Below are 16,240 nucleotides of genomic sequence, written 5' to 3' on the forward strand. Positions count from 1 at the left end.
AATAATTTTTCATCATTTCGTGTTATGTAATTGTGTAAGACAACAAATTATACACTCTTTGATTGATGGAAATATTTTTTTTCATGTCATATTATGTAATTATGTATGATAACAAATTCTACAATCCTAGATTGATGGAATTTTTTTTCATCATATCATATTATGTAATTGTGTAAGACAACAAATTCTACTCTCCTAGATTGATGGCATTATTTTTCCTCATATCATTTAATGTAATTGTGTTAGACAACAAATTCTACATTCCTTGATTGATGGAATTATTTTTTCATCAGATCATATTATACAATTGCGTGATGGTTCTGATAGCCTGGTTGGTCGGACGTTGAATTCGCGTCCCTTCGGTTGCTAGTTCGAACCCCGCCGGTCGAAGACTCCCAAGACTCCCCTCGATTTTGGTGGCTGACGCGCGTATAAATCTGTCGTGGTCACAAAGCCCTCCATGTCGAGAGTAATACCACTGGGGGTACTGGATCAGGGGTGATCGTTCTCTGATTCAGGTTTAAATTACGATCTGTGAATGAATGCATGAATGAAGTCCGCCCCGTAAAAAGGGTTGTGATGTGTGTGTAGCTAAGTCGTTCTCTTGACTCTAGATGGCGCTACTGAAAAAACCAGAGAAGTACCCTTGGCTTAAACCACAAATGACTTCTTAAAGTGATTGGGCTTGTCTAGACAGGAGCCATTAGAAACAACAACAGCAACAATTGTGTGGAACAACAAATTCCGTTTCCTATTTCATCAGTAATTGTTTCTAACAAGTTATAAATCAACTTATGCAAAATCAGTCATACTAATTGTATAATTTTTAAATATTATGATGAATGTGATAAATCAAAAATTATCTCAAATGTTAATTTCTATCGATTGATCCCAATTATTTCTTTTTGCACTAGGACCCCTATGATGGATCTTTTGGTTCAGGCAGCTTCAGCTACCAAGATCAGCCCAGCTGGTCACACTATCCATGTCTTCGGTGACGGCGGTAAAGGAACCAGTACTCTTCACTACAAACCCAGCACGCCAATTGGATCGCTGGACGCCAACACCATTTGCATCGTACCAAAAAAGGACGCCCATGACAGCAATGGAAGGAGGATCTCAAAAGCTACCAACAGGCCGTTCGAAGTGAGATTTCATTCTTTCTGAGCTTATGGGTGACCCTTACTTATATAACTCACGGAATCTTGAATTCGAAGCTAGCACCACACGTAAAATAAGAGCCACTATATAGTGCTTTTACAAGTGAGCCACTTTTCAGTTATAAAGCACATCCTTAGGAATGAAAGTCGTTAAACAGAACTATTTTCCGATTTTAGGGTAGTGTCATGGAGTGTTTGAACTCAGGGTTATTAACCTCTGAGTTTAATTGGTGAATAGGGTATTGATATGGCAATGAGATATCTGAGTAAGAGGCCGTGCAATGAAAATCGAGGATATACTTAAAATATGATAATTTATAGTAATATATGGGTTAAACAGGAGATCTTCTTTTCATATGACACATACTTATTATTGTTGCTGATTACCTACTTGATCTAAAGCAACATGCCGAATCTTTGATCAGAGAACTCACAATAAAGGATAAGTGTCCAGTAGAATATATGGGATAAAGGAGCATAAGGACTCCTACTGCTAAGAGGTGCTATAGAAACATAGTTGAAAAGTCCTCAACGACCTTCAAAATTGGTCATTTCTGCTGATCCTAGTGACTTGTTTCGGTGATTATTGATAATTTAAAACAGCTCCTCTTTTCACATGACACATACTTATTACTGTTATTAATTGCATATTTGATAAGGCAACTAGCTGAGTCCTTAATACAATGGTTTATAATAAAGGATAAATGTTCAGTTTGGTATAGGGAATAAATGGACATAAGGACCCCTATAGCTAAGGAGTGCTACAGAAACATAGTTGAAAAGTCCTCAACGACCTTCAAAATTGGTCAGTTCTGCTGATCTGGGTGATTCGTTTTGGTGATTAATCGTAAAACAGGACCTTTTCACATGACACACATGATAATATATTTTGTCTTTTCACATGACACAAATTTATTATTGTTACTGATTACATACTTGATCTAAAGTAACTTGCTGAGTCCTTGATCCAAGGACTATAATAAAGGATAAGTATGCAGTAGAGTATAGGAGATGAAGAGACATAAAACCTATTTCTAAGGGGTGATATAGAAACATGATTGTAAAGTCTCCAACGACCTTCAAAAATGACCTGGTGACTCGTTTCAATGACTAATGGCAACTTTCTATGACACATCCTTCACAGATTTGGAAATGACCATATAAATTACTATCCCGTTATGTATGTAGAGAAAATTTGTGAAGGAAATACAGCAGAAAAACGTGGAGGTTTGTCGGAAAGTAGAATTTCTGACAAGCGTAGAATTGAAGTCTTGGGCTCGAGAGTTTTAAAAGCAATAAACTGTTTTAAAAATTTAATTATGATGGTATGCAACACAGGTAGTTTAAAATTATATGTCCTGCCCTACAAACGTCGTCTAATTTGAAATAAATGCATTGAAATAAAAATAATTTTTTCAAATATTTTTAATATTTAATTGGAATCCTTTTATTTTGGTCCTAAAAAATTATTTTATCCCCTCCTCCCCGAAAAAAAAACTCAAATGGTTTTTTGCACCCTAGCTCCTTTGTAGAGATAGCTGGTGCCAATTCTGCGATGTCACTTGGTAAGTTAGGTTATCAAAATTGAAATTCGTTATTAAAGCAAAATTCTGTTGCTTCGGTTATTTATGGGTTTTTTGGAATCTTATTTGCATTATTATTTGTGCAATTTTGTACCTTTACCTAAAATTTAAAAAACAAAAAAAACTGCATTAACAGTTATGTACACTTAAACTTTTCTTCTCTACCAAGTAATCGTTAAATGTTCCGATAATATAAATATATTTTACAATTATGTACAATAATTTTCTCTTGTGTATAGTCTTGTGCTTCTAGGATTACTATCTTATTTTGGAGGAAAGATATGCATATAAACTTTTGAGCAGTTATATACATATAAACTTTCTTCACTGTCAAAAAAAACAACAACCATATAATATCTCAATAATACAAACGTTTATTTAAGATATTTTGTAATAATTTGGTTTTGCACTACTTAGGTAGCCAATAAACTTGTCTTGGGGGGGGGGGGTTAGGACGTGATGAGCAAGGATCAAAACCTTAGATTTATTAATTAAAAATCGAAGAATTAGGCCAAATTTATTTTATCGAAATGGCCATCACTTTGATTTAATCTTCTTTAAATTCTGCAATGTAATTTAGAATTAAGATAAATACAAGGTAGAATTAGGATAAATTTTTCTTAAGCTTTTAAAATTGTTTCTGAGTACTCATTTTAGATTAATGATTTCCTGGTTATTAGAATAATTACAAAAATACGTTAAAGATAAAATATTTGAAATAATAAATACTTTAAAAAGGTTTTTCTTTCGTAATTCAAATTCATTCCTATTATCTAAGTTCAATGTCGAAATCAAAGGGAATTGCTTATCTTTTTTAAAAAGCATTTTTAATATTCTTGTCATATTTGGCATTCTTTATTGTTTGGAAATGTAAATACTATTATCTAATCTTTTTTGATGAAATAGGAAGGAAAAAAACAAACAGGATTATGACAATTTTTCTCTTAAAAAAAGAAAGAGAAAATTCCTTGTCTTTCAAAATATATGTTTATTTTTAGAAAAGATAAGTTATGTCTATTATTTAATATGTGATTGGTTGTGTCTATTATATAGTAAATGATTCATTTTTTATGAGTTGTATTTTCTTGTATTCACAAAGAAAAAACAATTTGTTTTAAAACGAATTTCAAAATTCTTTTATGTTTTTTAAATTATGTTACTTATCCTAGGCTATTATACAACATCGAAAAATATCACAATATAGTGTAATCTTTTACAATGCAGAATAACACTATGCAATGTCAAACAAACTTAATATAAATCATGAATATGTTGAATAAGTTAAAAACGTGTTGAAATGTGAAGCTAAATTGCCAAATTTATTAAAAAAGGGATAGTGCAGTCTGCCTAAATCTGCCATCGTATGGAGTATTTAATGTGAATCATGCTCCTTTGAATTTATTCCAATTTCAATAATCAATAATCAATTTATTTAATGCTCGCATGTGAATCACAAAATATATCATCTGAATTCTGGTGCAATTGATGAATGCAATGAAAGATGGTGCAGTGAAAGATGATATAATTCCTTTTGACATAATAGGGAATTTTACACATAAATAAATGTAGATTCATTTGATATTTATTAATAAAAATATGCCTTAAAGTATGTTTTTGGAAAAAAATAGATACAAAATATATACAAAAATCAGTCATAGTAAGACAATCTAGAAAATGTATTCCAATGGTATATTTCTTTTCATTATGAAGACTGAAAAAGCTCACATTTTTTGGGGGGAAAACTATCATTTAGACTTGGTTAATTCATTATTTTTAATTTGAATTAATTGACAAAGCGAAGTTTTTCTTTGGTTTCTTGAATGCCTTTCTCTTGTGTTAAAATATTGCTTATCACTTGAAATAAAAATTAAAAAGTGTTAAAAATTATTTTTATTTGGATTTTTTTTTAGTTAAATACTACGGTGATAATATCCTTTATCTTAAGTGAAAAGTTCTTAAGGCCCTTATTTCAATCGAAGACTTAAACGCTTTTCAAGATTTTCAACCTCAAAAACAATATAAATGTTCTGACTTTTGAAACATTTTAGATGTAAATTTTGTTATTTATTTTGAATTTTACCAAACAATTAATATATTTAAATTGCTATATTATTTTTCTTATAAGACATTTTGCTTGTTGATTATAATATTGATATTATTATTAATAATAATTTTGATTTAAATGAAATTGATTAATAATGATATTGTATTAAATATTGATATTAATTTCAAAACCATTAATTTTCTATTAAATTATCTTTATGTATGGAAAATAATCGTATATTTAATTAGTAAGTATTATTTAGTAGAATCTTTAATTACTAAAAAGAAATCTATTATTTTTAATTTAAAGATTACATGTTTTTTTTGTTGTATTTATTATTAGATGAAGTTCACCTTAGTTTGAATTGCACACAGATCTCATTGTATAATTATTAACGATTATCTTTATAGCCCACTTTCCGAGTGCAAGTTCACCTTCCACGAAATCAGCTGACAGTAGTCAGAGTATCACCCAGAGTCAAAATCTCCGAGCTACGAAGCATGGTTTGCCAGGAGAAAGGGTTGGATCTCAACAGATATCAGCTGGTCCGGCCAAACGATCTAGGACAGCCCCTTACTGGAGATATGACTCTAGCGGAGTACGGATCCACGGAGATCACACTTCTCTCTAATTCATGTAAGCCCGCATTGGATGTGAATCTTTCTTTATGTGATCTAATTCGCCTCATTTATTTCCTCTAAAAAAATTCCATAAATTACTGTCCTTACTACTCTATTTCACATCAATACATGCATTTCTTGATTAAAAAAATGAGAATTAAGAAATTGGAATTAAAAAATAAAATTAAAAAAAGAGAGAATTTTATAAAAATTTTAAGGCTTTTAGTATTTTTATAAAATGCTTTTATATAGTTTAGTATATAGTGTACAAGTTTTATATAGTATATAAAAATATTTTATGTAGTTTTGTTTCTGCCTAGATTCATACATTAGCAAAATAATATTTTCTTTATTAATTCGGTTGCATTTAATTTTCTATTAATTTCCCATTTTATGAATTTTGTAACTAGAATTTTGTTCTAGTTTTTAAAAATTCTTTTTTTATTTTGCTGTTTATATAATTTATCTTTTTTCTTTTCTTACAGCGCGGGAAATATTCTAAGCATTGTTGAGAATTCAGCTTTTTATTTCTAGCCTAAAGAACTAGAAATAATTAAAACAATATGAACATTTTGACCGAATAAATTTCAATAACCTCACAGTACTACAGAGAATATTTTGGACGATATTATTGTTTAATAAAAGAAACCGTTATTTTATTGTATCTCATACAAAGTCAGCAGACGATAAATATTTTTCATATTTCTAATTTAAAAAAAACTGAATAATTTATTCTTTTAATCTTAAAAATTGATTTATTACTTCATTAACATATACTTTCGTATCCTAAATGATTCAGAATATTTAAAAATATATGCAGGGTATTAATTTAATAATTTTATTCAGATTTTTTCATTAATAAAATTCGAAATAATAAGCTGTACTTTTCAAAGAAATTCCTAGTAAAATAATTTTACATTTCTAAATTCATCAATTTTTATAAAAAAATAATGAGATATTCGAAAACTGATTTGCAGGCAAAACGAAATTAGTATTAATACTAAATATTTTAACTAATTTTTTAAACTATCATAGAAATACTTATGATGATATAAAATTGTAAACCACATTAAATAATTTAATAACTTATTTTATCGAATCCTTGTCTTTATTTATTGTATTGTTCTTTTTTTATTTTGTGTTTTCTTTTTGAAATTTCTACTTTTATTTTTCTAGAACCATTTTTTTTTACTTTTTTAGGCATTGAATCTCACATTTGTAATTCAACCTCTCATGTCATTCCATATTCTAAAAGAACAGAAGAACACAAGAAGAAAACGGGTATTCTTCGGCTCTTAGCTGAGGACGCAAGCCATAAAGTAAGCTATCTATCCTTTCTCACAGTAAAGTTCCATATTATTCGTTAGAATTGTCACCATTGTTATTTCACTGCTAGCATCTATATTACTTAAATTTCCTTGTAACTTTTGTTGACAGCTGATCTTCGGTCCAGACTTCCTTTTAAAATATTTTTCGACACGAAGACAATACTTGATTCAAATAACTACTGTTCTGTGATTCATTAGAAAGATAAATAAATACAAGGTCAAATTATTTTAACCTTGAAATGTGTGTGATCTTTGTTTCTGATGTTATGGTTTGACAAGGTTTTCTGAGTAATTCGTGACTATATAAATCGTTCATAGTAACGCAACGAGCGACTTTTTTTTTTCTGTAATAACATTGAATAATTTGAAATGTATTCTGGAGGTTCAGAAACAGACATTTGCAATTTATATAAAGTAAAATCTCCATTTCAATTTGAAATATAAGCATTTGCATATTTTTTTTTTTTACATATAGCTAATTTGCTTTTAAAAGAATAGTATATTTCATAACATATTTTAAAAGAAATGATTTGGGAAAATTAATTTTAACTATGTCTAAAGTTTCCAAATAAGAAATCCGCTTTTAAACTGTTATTATTATTATTATTTTTTTGCATAATACTTTGCTGTATGAAATATTCTTTTGTTATATATATTTTTTACTGTTTATAATAAAGAGTTATGCATCTTGTAAATTACAGTATATAATACAGTACAGTATATAACTACATTGTAGTTATTTAGTCTAGATTTGAATAGGACATATGCATTTAACCAGTTAATTTGTATTTTTTACGTAAATATTTTGTTTTATAGAATAAAAAGTCTTTATTAGTTACCAAAATCTTTTTCGCAATCAAAAAGAATAATCAATCAGGTAAAATATCAGATATAATGTCCTATTGTATTTTTTGCATAATTCTAATTTCCAAATAAAAAAAATATTGTTTACAAATGTTTACTTTTGATCAAATCTTTGGATTACTTTTTCATATTTATAAACACGATAAAAATTGAGTAATTGTGAAACAAATTATTTTTCCATATTCATTATGAATTTAAAATGGTTATATTCTTTTGTTATTATTATAATTATGATATTAATAATATAGCATACAGTTTATAAGTAAATAGATAAAAAAAATCATTTGCACTATAGTGTTCGTTTAACATTCTAATATCTCACAGCTTCAAAATTATTGTAACAACATGCATTTGCTATGTATTTGATTAGTTCATCTATCGATTTCCTATCACTTTTTGAAAAGAAGTAGCAAAATAATGATGCTTTTAAGCTGTGGAAGATGAATTCTCATAACATGTTTCACCATTTATATTCAAATAGTTATATTATAAGGCAATTAAAAAATTGAGTTTTCACATTCCAGATTCCCTTAGTTAATGTTTAGAAAGTGGCAAAATGTCATAAGTAACAATATTTTGCTTATTTAGAGAGCAAATAGTTTGAGTGATTTTTCGTGACATTTTGGATCTTAAAATTGCTGTTAAATAAAAACAAAAAAAAATTGTCATAAATTTCTAAATTAAAATTTATCTTGTAAAATTCACTTTATATTATTATAGATTTTATTGCATTTCTATATATTTTCTATAATAAGAATTCTTTATGTTATAGTTATAAACGGATTTTTGTATGTGGAATTGTGGAATTTTTTCCAGCTATTAAATGTTTTATTTCAATTCCATAATTGTGGAATTTTTTGTAGCTATTAAATGTTTTATTTCAATTCCATAATTGTGGAATTTTTTGTAGCTATTAAATGTTTTATTTCAATTCCATAATGAAATTATATGATTGAAAAACTGATTTGGAAATTTGTACGCTTACAAAATGACATAAACTGCAGATGCTTTAAGTATCTAATATCGAACTGCAAAAATCCCTACATTAAATATTTAGATTCATTTAATTTACTTACAAAATTTTAAAGAGAAAACCTTTGAAAATGTGATATCTGCTTTACTAAATTCAAAAAATGGATTTAGGTGTGAGATTTCATCGGCTTTTTTTTTATTATCGTTGGCGATCTTTTTATTTTTTTATTTATTGTCTAACATGATCTTTGGCGATGCTACGCAAAGTCAGGGGGGGAGCAAGCTCTACACTTAAGATCAATATTGCGTAATCATTATACGCCGATGTACTGTAATTAATATATGAATCTTTTACTATTCTACGAAGTATTCAACTCTGAGATTTGGGATTCTGAAAATAAAAATCTGAGTACTTGTTGTGTTGCAAAGTGTCCACAATTTTATGCTGGTTAAATAAGAGACATAACTCCTTTATTAGAGAATATGTCAAAAAAATTAGATAAAACTATTCCATCTGTTTCGCTAATAATAATGAAAGTAGCGCATGCGCCAAAATATTTGCAGAAACAATGAAAACGATTGGAAAAAAATAATATTTTCCATTCCAACAATGAAAAATATTGTTACAAATAAAACATAAAAGTTCTCTTAAATTCAGATTAAAGTTAAGGATAGTTTTTAATGATAGCTAAATAGTTGCAAATTACCCTTAAATGTTTAATGTTTAAAAAAGTTTATAATTGCCTTTAAATGTTTCATCGGAAAAAAGTAATTTTATAAATATTAAAATGGTTTGCAATTTATTTTCATATCATTATATTCTCGGGAATTATTGATAAAAGTACTTAATATTTAATTAATTAAAATTTTTAACAAATGATTATAAAGTGCACATTTTCATATTCCAAAGTTTCTTTATGTTAAATTTATAGTTCAAAGTTCATCAGTTTATACAGAAAAGCACCAATTGACTTTCGTACAAACACGTATGCCTTTTTTAAGTAGAGATAAACATGATGTGTATGTCCTATTAAACCGTTTTGATTTAAAAGCCATGAAAGGAAAAGGCTTTGTTATTTAACAATTTTACATTAAAGTTCAGAAATAACTTTACGAACATTCAATAAACAGTCAGTAATTTATTTTTGTAAAGATAAATTTTAAACATAAAAAAGTGGGCGTGTTGTAGTAACAAAAGGCATAAATTGTGTTTGTTTTATTGAATATTTATATCCATGTTTTTATTAGAAATCTATTCGTTAAAGGATATTACAACGGTCTTAAAATTAAACAACTGTACTAAAATTTCATCTAAATCGGGAAAAAACATCTTTTAGGGTAATTACTTCACCTTAAATGATTTTTATTTTTTTCTTTTCAGTTGTTTTGCGGAGACGATAATATGTATTATTATTATTATTGATTGCTACTATTTTGAGCAAAAATAATGTCCTTAAAATATTAATGTTTTCTTGCGTTTGATCGATCAAAGTCTCAAGTAAATTCGAAAGCACTGGTTTAGGTTCAAGGTCGTCGTTATACTGCAGTGCATCAATTTTCGAGGACCGGTTTTGTGTTTTGTTTTAGAAGGCGATGGTATCGATTTCAGGTCAATTATGTATCGATGACTTATGGAGGCGACCAGACAGTCAAGTTTTATTTTTAATCTTTAAATAAATGCGATGATTTATTATTTTGAAATGGCATCTGGTAACTCGGATTGTTTTCACGTGGGTTTGGAGAAGGGCGTAGCATTCTTTTTACTACACAAAATAAATTAGGTTAAAAGTCTTTACAAAATGGCTAATTGAAACCATTCATTCATAAACAAGAACTAAACGGCCAAGGTCTTCTTGTTTTTTAAAAAAATAAAAGTTCGAATTTCATGAAGGTCACAGCAATCTGGCCTTAGATCTGCCGAGATCTAAAGTCGGTGAAAGTCAGCAGTTTCATTTTAAATTCCCTACAACATGATTATAAAAAAGATTATGCTGTGAAAAATTCTGATTATTATATTAATAAAATATAATAACATATCAATTTTATTGTAAACAAAAGCAGATGCAATGGTCTCCGCAAAACTTTCTCATATATTCTCTATTAAACTTGTCAGGCTAGAGAACGCTTTACATGGCACTGGCGTACAACAGTTACGAAATTTTCCTGTAGTAATTAACGTTGAGCGTGAATTTAGCATTTTTACTGAATCTATCGTGACATCCTTGGCGCGTTATTTGGCGGTTAATCCTCGACATGCGTTAATTATTTCCGAATACGTTAATGAATGCCGAATTTTATCTATCTAGCTCTCTACATTTTGTAGCTATCCTGCTAACTTATATACGAACAGCCAGATAGACATGCTTTCTCTGAACGATTTTGCTCAAAATTTGATAGATATATAAAAATTCGTGTATTCAAGCCTGTATATTAAAGTTCATCCATCTAGATCAAAGTGTTTTTGAGTGATCTTTGTCACAAATAAACAGACGGACATTTTCCAAAAAATGTGTTTTCGATGTGTTTTCGAAGATCTAAAACTTGGAGATGCATCAAAATCTCGAGTTCGAATTTTTGTGACGATTGCAATACTTTCTCTATACAGCAATCTGATTTGTCTCCGCGCAAATCAGATTGCTGCGCTTGGTACATAAATATATTAAAGAGTGACAATGTGTACTTTAAAACATTTTTTTTTTTGATTTCTTAATTAAAGTATACCACACAATTTCCATAATAATTTTTGAAAATAAAATTGTACAATACTAATTTTGACTTAAATTTTAAAAAAATCATTTTTTTTCGTAATGCCAATTTAGGTATGCAATTTTCCCTAAATGTTCAGAAATTAAATATATTTTTATGCAATATTTTTAACAATACATTTCAAAGTTTCAATTAAATTTAAATTTTTTGTATTGTTTCCATCTAATATTTAATCGCGAATTTTACGATTGTTATTGAAACTGGTGAAAACTCTTATTTTTTTTTATCAATACATTTTGCATGAGGATACGGAAAGTGAAATTGCATTGCCGAAAAGGACAACATACAATTAGAAGATATGTTATTCAGAAAGATAAATTATTAAATTTTGATTGGCATTATGAGGGTATGGGTTTTGGTTCTCAGGGAGAGCCCTAATGATGAGGTCTCGGCTTCGGAATTGGAAGGCCTCGTGCTCGATATCCCTTTGACTTAAGAATCCATCGAGTGGGCTTGTTGCCCGTCAGTTGCCAAGCGATCTCGCATTGATACTTCATAGAAATTTGAGTAGAAGGGTGCCTGCTCTACGGGAAACGTGTAGATACGCCAAAATCTTAGAATCCACTTTTTTTTCACAATTTCAGCATTTTCTTTTTAAATGTGTATTCTATTAAAAAGTAAGAAGATGATAGAAAAGGATGCCCCCGTCCATCATTTTTACTGTTGCCATTGTGGATAGTGAAATTCTTGAAAATTTTCCTTTCCATTTTCATTGGCATCAATAATGAATTCAATTTCAAACTTTTTACAGGTGTCTAAACAATCGTTGAAAAACGGCAACATCCCCAACCATCGTCCTGCTCCAACGATAAAAATCACAGAAGCACCTGCTCAGGGGAGAGGCAAACCGAAGAAACGACGACCAGCACCTCCGCCTCCTGCTCCCGTCCTCCCAGAACCCCCCTTCCACTCCCGACAGAGCTCCTCTGACTCCAGTGGTTACCACGAGGCCACCTCCTCCTACCTCCATGAGGAGCATTGCGTCACCATCAACGAAAAGGCTTCCAGTGACAGCTCCGGGGTCAGCAGTCTGGACGCCAAGGAACTGCCCAGTCAGGTCACTACTGTGACCAACACGAAAAAGAGGAAAGCACCTCCTCCACCTCCGCCGCCACCTGTTATCCAAAATGGGCAGCAAGATCAGAAAGTGGTTGCTGATGCTGTCCAGTCTTGCGATTCAGGAGCAGAAATGGACCAGACTACTGGAAAGACATCACCTGAATTGATCGATGAAGCTATAGGTTTGTTGATTTAGTTGTTTAAATAAATATGATGAGTCAAAGGACCTTGAAGAAACTTCAGAAATAAACCAGCTGGAGTGCATTCCCAGAAGCTTACTTCCATAAACAGAGAATGCCTTGCCTGGCATTAATTTCTGGCTAGGATTTAGCCCTTTTTACAGATTCTATCATGTCATCCATGGCGAGTTATTTGGCGTTGAATCCGTGGTATGTGGTTAATAGAATGCGAAAAACGAATTTGTGTTTTAGATACATTTTTCTAAGGCTATTGGAACAACATTTTGCGCAAAACTACATTTATGGTCATAAAATCCCAAACCAAATTTGATATATTTAAATCATTGCGTTTTTGAATTAACGCGTTTACATGTTTCTGAAAGTACAGACCGACAGACGGTTAATCCCTTGTTGGATTTGGCTCAAAAATCGCAGTTGTCTACACTATAAAAGTTAAATCTATGAACAGAATCTTATCTATCTGGCTCTCTTCTTTTTGTAATTGCCGTGTTAATGTATATTCGACTAACTGAACAGATTTCACTAAAAATTTAGTTTAAACGCCATATACAAAATGTCACGGTTCTAGCTCAAAGCGTTTTTCAGTTGTCCTTGTTACAGAAAGACAGACGGAAATTTTTTAACAATATATTTATCGAGCGTCAGGATTTCGTGGAGATTCCTCAAAATCTCGAATTTGAATTTTTAGACGATTACTATGCTTTCTCTGTACTACATATACGTGAAAGTATTTAACTATACTTAGACGAGCCAATTTGTACACAGGAATCTGTGGGCACACACAGAATGTATCACGTTAAGAGAGGCCACTATGGTAGTAAAACCCCAAGTCGTAGCTCAAGTTTATTAACCGGTCAAGGTTTATTATATGCCGTAAGCTACACATTCAAGGACTGGAGTAATGAATGTGGAGTTTAGTTTAATTATATTAACGTCCCGTTGTAAAGCAACACTAGGGCTATTTTGGGATGGACCTCGTAATTTTGAACCGCGGTCAGATGACGAGGACGACACCTGAGCTGGCACCCCCTCTCCACACCGCACCACACCAGCGGGAGGACGTTTGGTCTGACGAATTTAATCTACAACAGACCCCCTTACACGACGGTTCTTCGGTGTAATGAATGTGGAACTTATGGGTTTCTGAAAACCCACGGGCAAGAAACTAACCATGGGGTAAAAGAAAAATTTAATGCCATTGATTACGTTGGCACTGTAAGATAAATTTGGCGCAAATCTATTTCAAACTATGACTTACCAGAAGAACTTATCGGATGTTAATGGAAAAATTTTCTTCAGAATTATTTTCGAGGCAGGTGTTTGTTGTAGCGTAATGCCGTGCAGTATTTGGAGTCCAGTTGTTTTCATTACTGCACTATTATAATGATTCCAGTTTACTTTGGATTTACGACTGCTCACTCATTTGTGAAATGAAGCGCGTTATAGGCAGTGTAGAGGTGTAATGAGATGCGATACCAGTTCTTCGAACATAACAACATTTAATTCAGCGACTAAGAAGGTGGAGGTTGGTTCGCCACGTTACATTCAACTCCCCCCTCGCTCTTTTGTCTGCTACTTACATGAGGGGAAAAAATCACATAATAAAAACCTTTAACACGACATCAGCGCCATCTGGTGGGAGGACTCTTGTAACAAAGCGGTTAACCTACTCTCATAGTTCGTATAAGAACTTCGGTTTCACCCTCATAGATTTCTGTTGCATAGAATCTTTAATACTAGTGTTAAAAATCTAATTATTTTCAAATATATCAGTAAACTTTTACTGTTATTGGGTACATTATCAAAACCATATGACTAGCTGAAATCTTGCATTTTTTTAAAAAAATTTCCCACGAATGAGATACAGTTTCAGAGTTACATGACTGGCTGGAATAATTTTTTTTAAAGTTTTTCCCATTATTCTAACTTGAATTAGATTTGACTACAGATGAAATACATAATATAAACCATGCACACATAATGAGTGATGTTTTAAGTTCTTACTAATTTTTTACCAAAACCTAAGTTTTAAGGTCATGGATACAATAGAAATACATGGAAAACTACGAAATTACGGATAACTTGAAAAAAATGTTGTAAAAAAATATAGAAAATAATCAAAAATTTAAAACATACTTTCATTTGTGTTCTAAAATAGAAAATATTCTTAATTGAAATATGGATATCAGGATCAAAATTATAAAAAGCATTGACAATAATATTCCAAGACAAGTTTTTCAACCTAATGTTACATTACATTGTTTCCGGTTGTACAATTTTTACAAAAAAAAAAGTTAATGGAATAGAATGAATGAATGAACATTGGCACATAAATCAGAACACAGTGGTAAATGTTTCAGTTCAAGAAAAAGATACGCTTTTAGATGTTTCATGTGATGACAATTCCAGAAATAAATTCAAAAAGATTATTCATTCATTTTTTTTTACTAAAAAGAAGATATGTTTCCGACAAAGAGATAAAAATTTTAATGCTTTTCAACACATATCATTAGCATAGTAGAAAACGCCTCCGACAAACTTCACATATGGTCAGTCTTGCTTATCCTAGCGACTCATTTTGGTGATAATTGCAACCTTTTATGACACTTGCATCACACGCTTCGGAATGACCATACAAATTATTGACCCATTGTAGGTGTGGAGAAAGTGTCTGAGGGACGTATAGCATAAAAAAGTGGAGGTTTGTTTTAAGGTGGATTTTCTGTCTCATTGAGCCACCGCGTTCGACAGCTCTCGAAGTAAATTGTTAAACTTTTCTAATTTTAAAGCTACTCACCTACCAAAATTGCTGCAAAAGCTGTACGTTTTGTTCTACAAAATTCATCTAATATGAAATAAACATATTTAATTAATGCATTTTTCATCATATATTTTTTTTAATTTATCTGGAATTCTTTTATTTTTTCTTTGAAAGAATATTTTAGATTCATCAAAGGTCTCCCATGCTTATTTGTGTCAATGATTAGTCCTAATAGAAACCTGACATGGTGTTTCCCGCCCTTCTCTTTATCGTAAAAATGAATTGCTTCTATTTATCTGACAATTTAAGGTTTATAAACGACCTTTCATGACCTGTGTAATCTCAGCTAGTGCTAGTCTTTATTTATCAATTAATGCTAACCTTTGCACCAGGATCCCTTTATGGAGATGGCCGGTTCTGGTAATAGCCTCACATTGCGTTTCCGACCCTCCGTTCTATTGCAAAAATAAATCATTTCAGTATACCTGATCTTGCGTTTTTAATCCTACATTCTATTGAAAAAAAAATAAATTATTTCTGTGTACTTGGCCTACCCTTAAAGTTTGTAATCGGCCTTTCTGGATCTTAATAATATCAGTTAGTGCTAACTATCTATCAGTTAGTACTAACCTTTGTACTAGGACCTCTTTATAGAGATGGCCATCCTGGTAGTGGCCTCATTTTGCATTTCCGACTCTACGTTGTATCGCAATAAATAAATCATTAGTGTATATCTGATCTTGCTTTTCCGATCCTACATTCTATCGAAAAAGTGAATTATTTCTGTGTACCTGACCTACCTTGAAGGTAACGACTTTTCACGTATATTTGTGCTAATCTTTAACTATCAGTTAGTGCTAACCTTTTTCTATCAGTTAGTGCT

The 16,240-nt window shown here is 30.7% G+C and overlaps 1 protein-coding gene across 3 annotated transcripts in view; it reads left to right on the forward strand.

Annotated features, from left to right (window-relative positions):
- The window catches only part of LOC129957111 (protein cordon-bleu-like), a 195,476-nt gene that overhangs the window by 154,994 nt on the left and 24,242 nt on the right, over positions 1-16,240 (forward strand). For all 3 annotated transcript variants that reach the window (XM_056069260.1, XM_056069261.1, XM_056069259.1), the window contains exons 3-6: positions 915-1,146; positions 5,198-5,423; positions 6,608-6,726; positions 12,089-12,578. In XM_056069260.1, coding sequence (XP_055925235.1) covers positions 915-1,146; positions 5,198-5,423; positions 6,608-6,726; positions 12,089-12,578 — 1,067 coding nt within the window. The remainder of the gene's footprint in view (positions 1-914; positions 1,147-5,197; positions 5,424-6,607; positions 6,727-12,088; positions 12,579-16,240) is intronic.

The sequence above is a fragment of the Argiope bruennichi genome, chromosome 11 (genome assembly GCF_947563725.1).
Source record: "Argiope bruennichi chromosome 11, qqArgBrue1.1, whole genome shotgun sequence".
Classification (NCBI taxonomy): domain Eukaryota; kingdom Metazoa; phylum Arthropoda; class Arachnida; order Araneae; family Araneidae; genus Argiope; species Argiope bruennichi.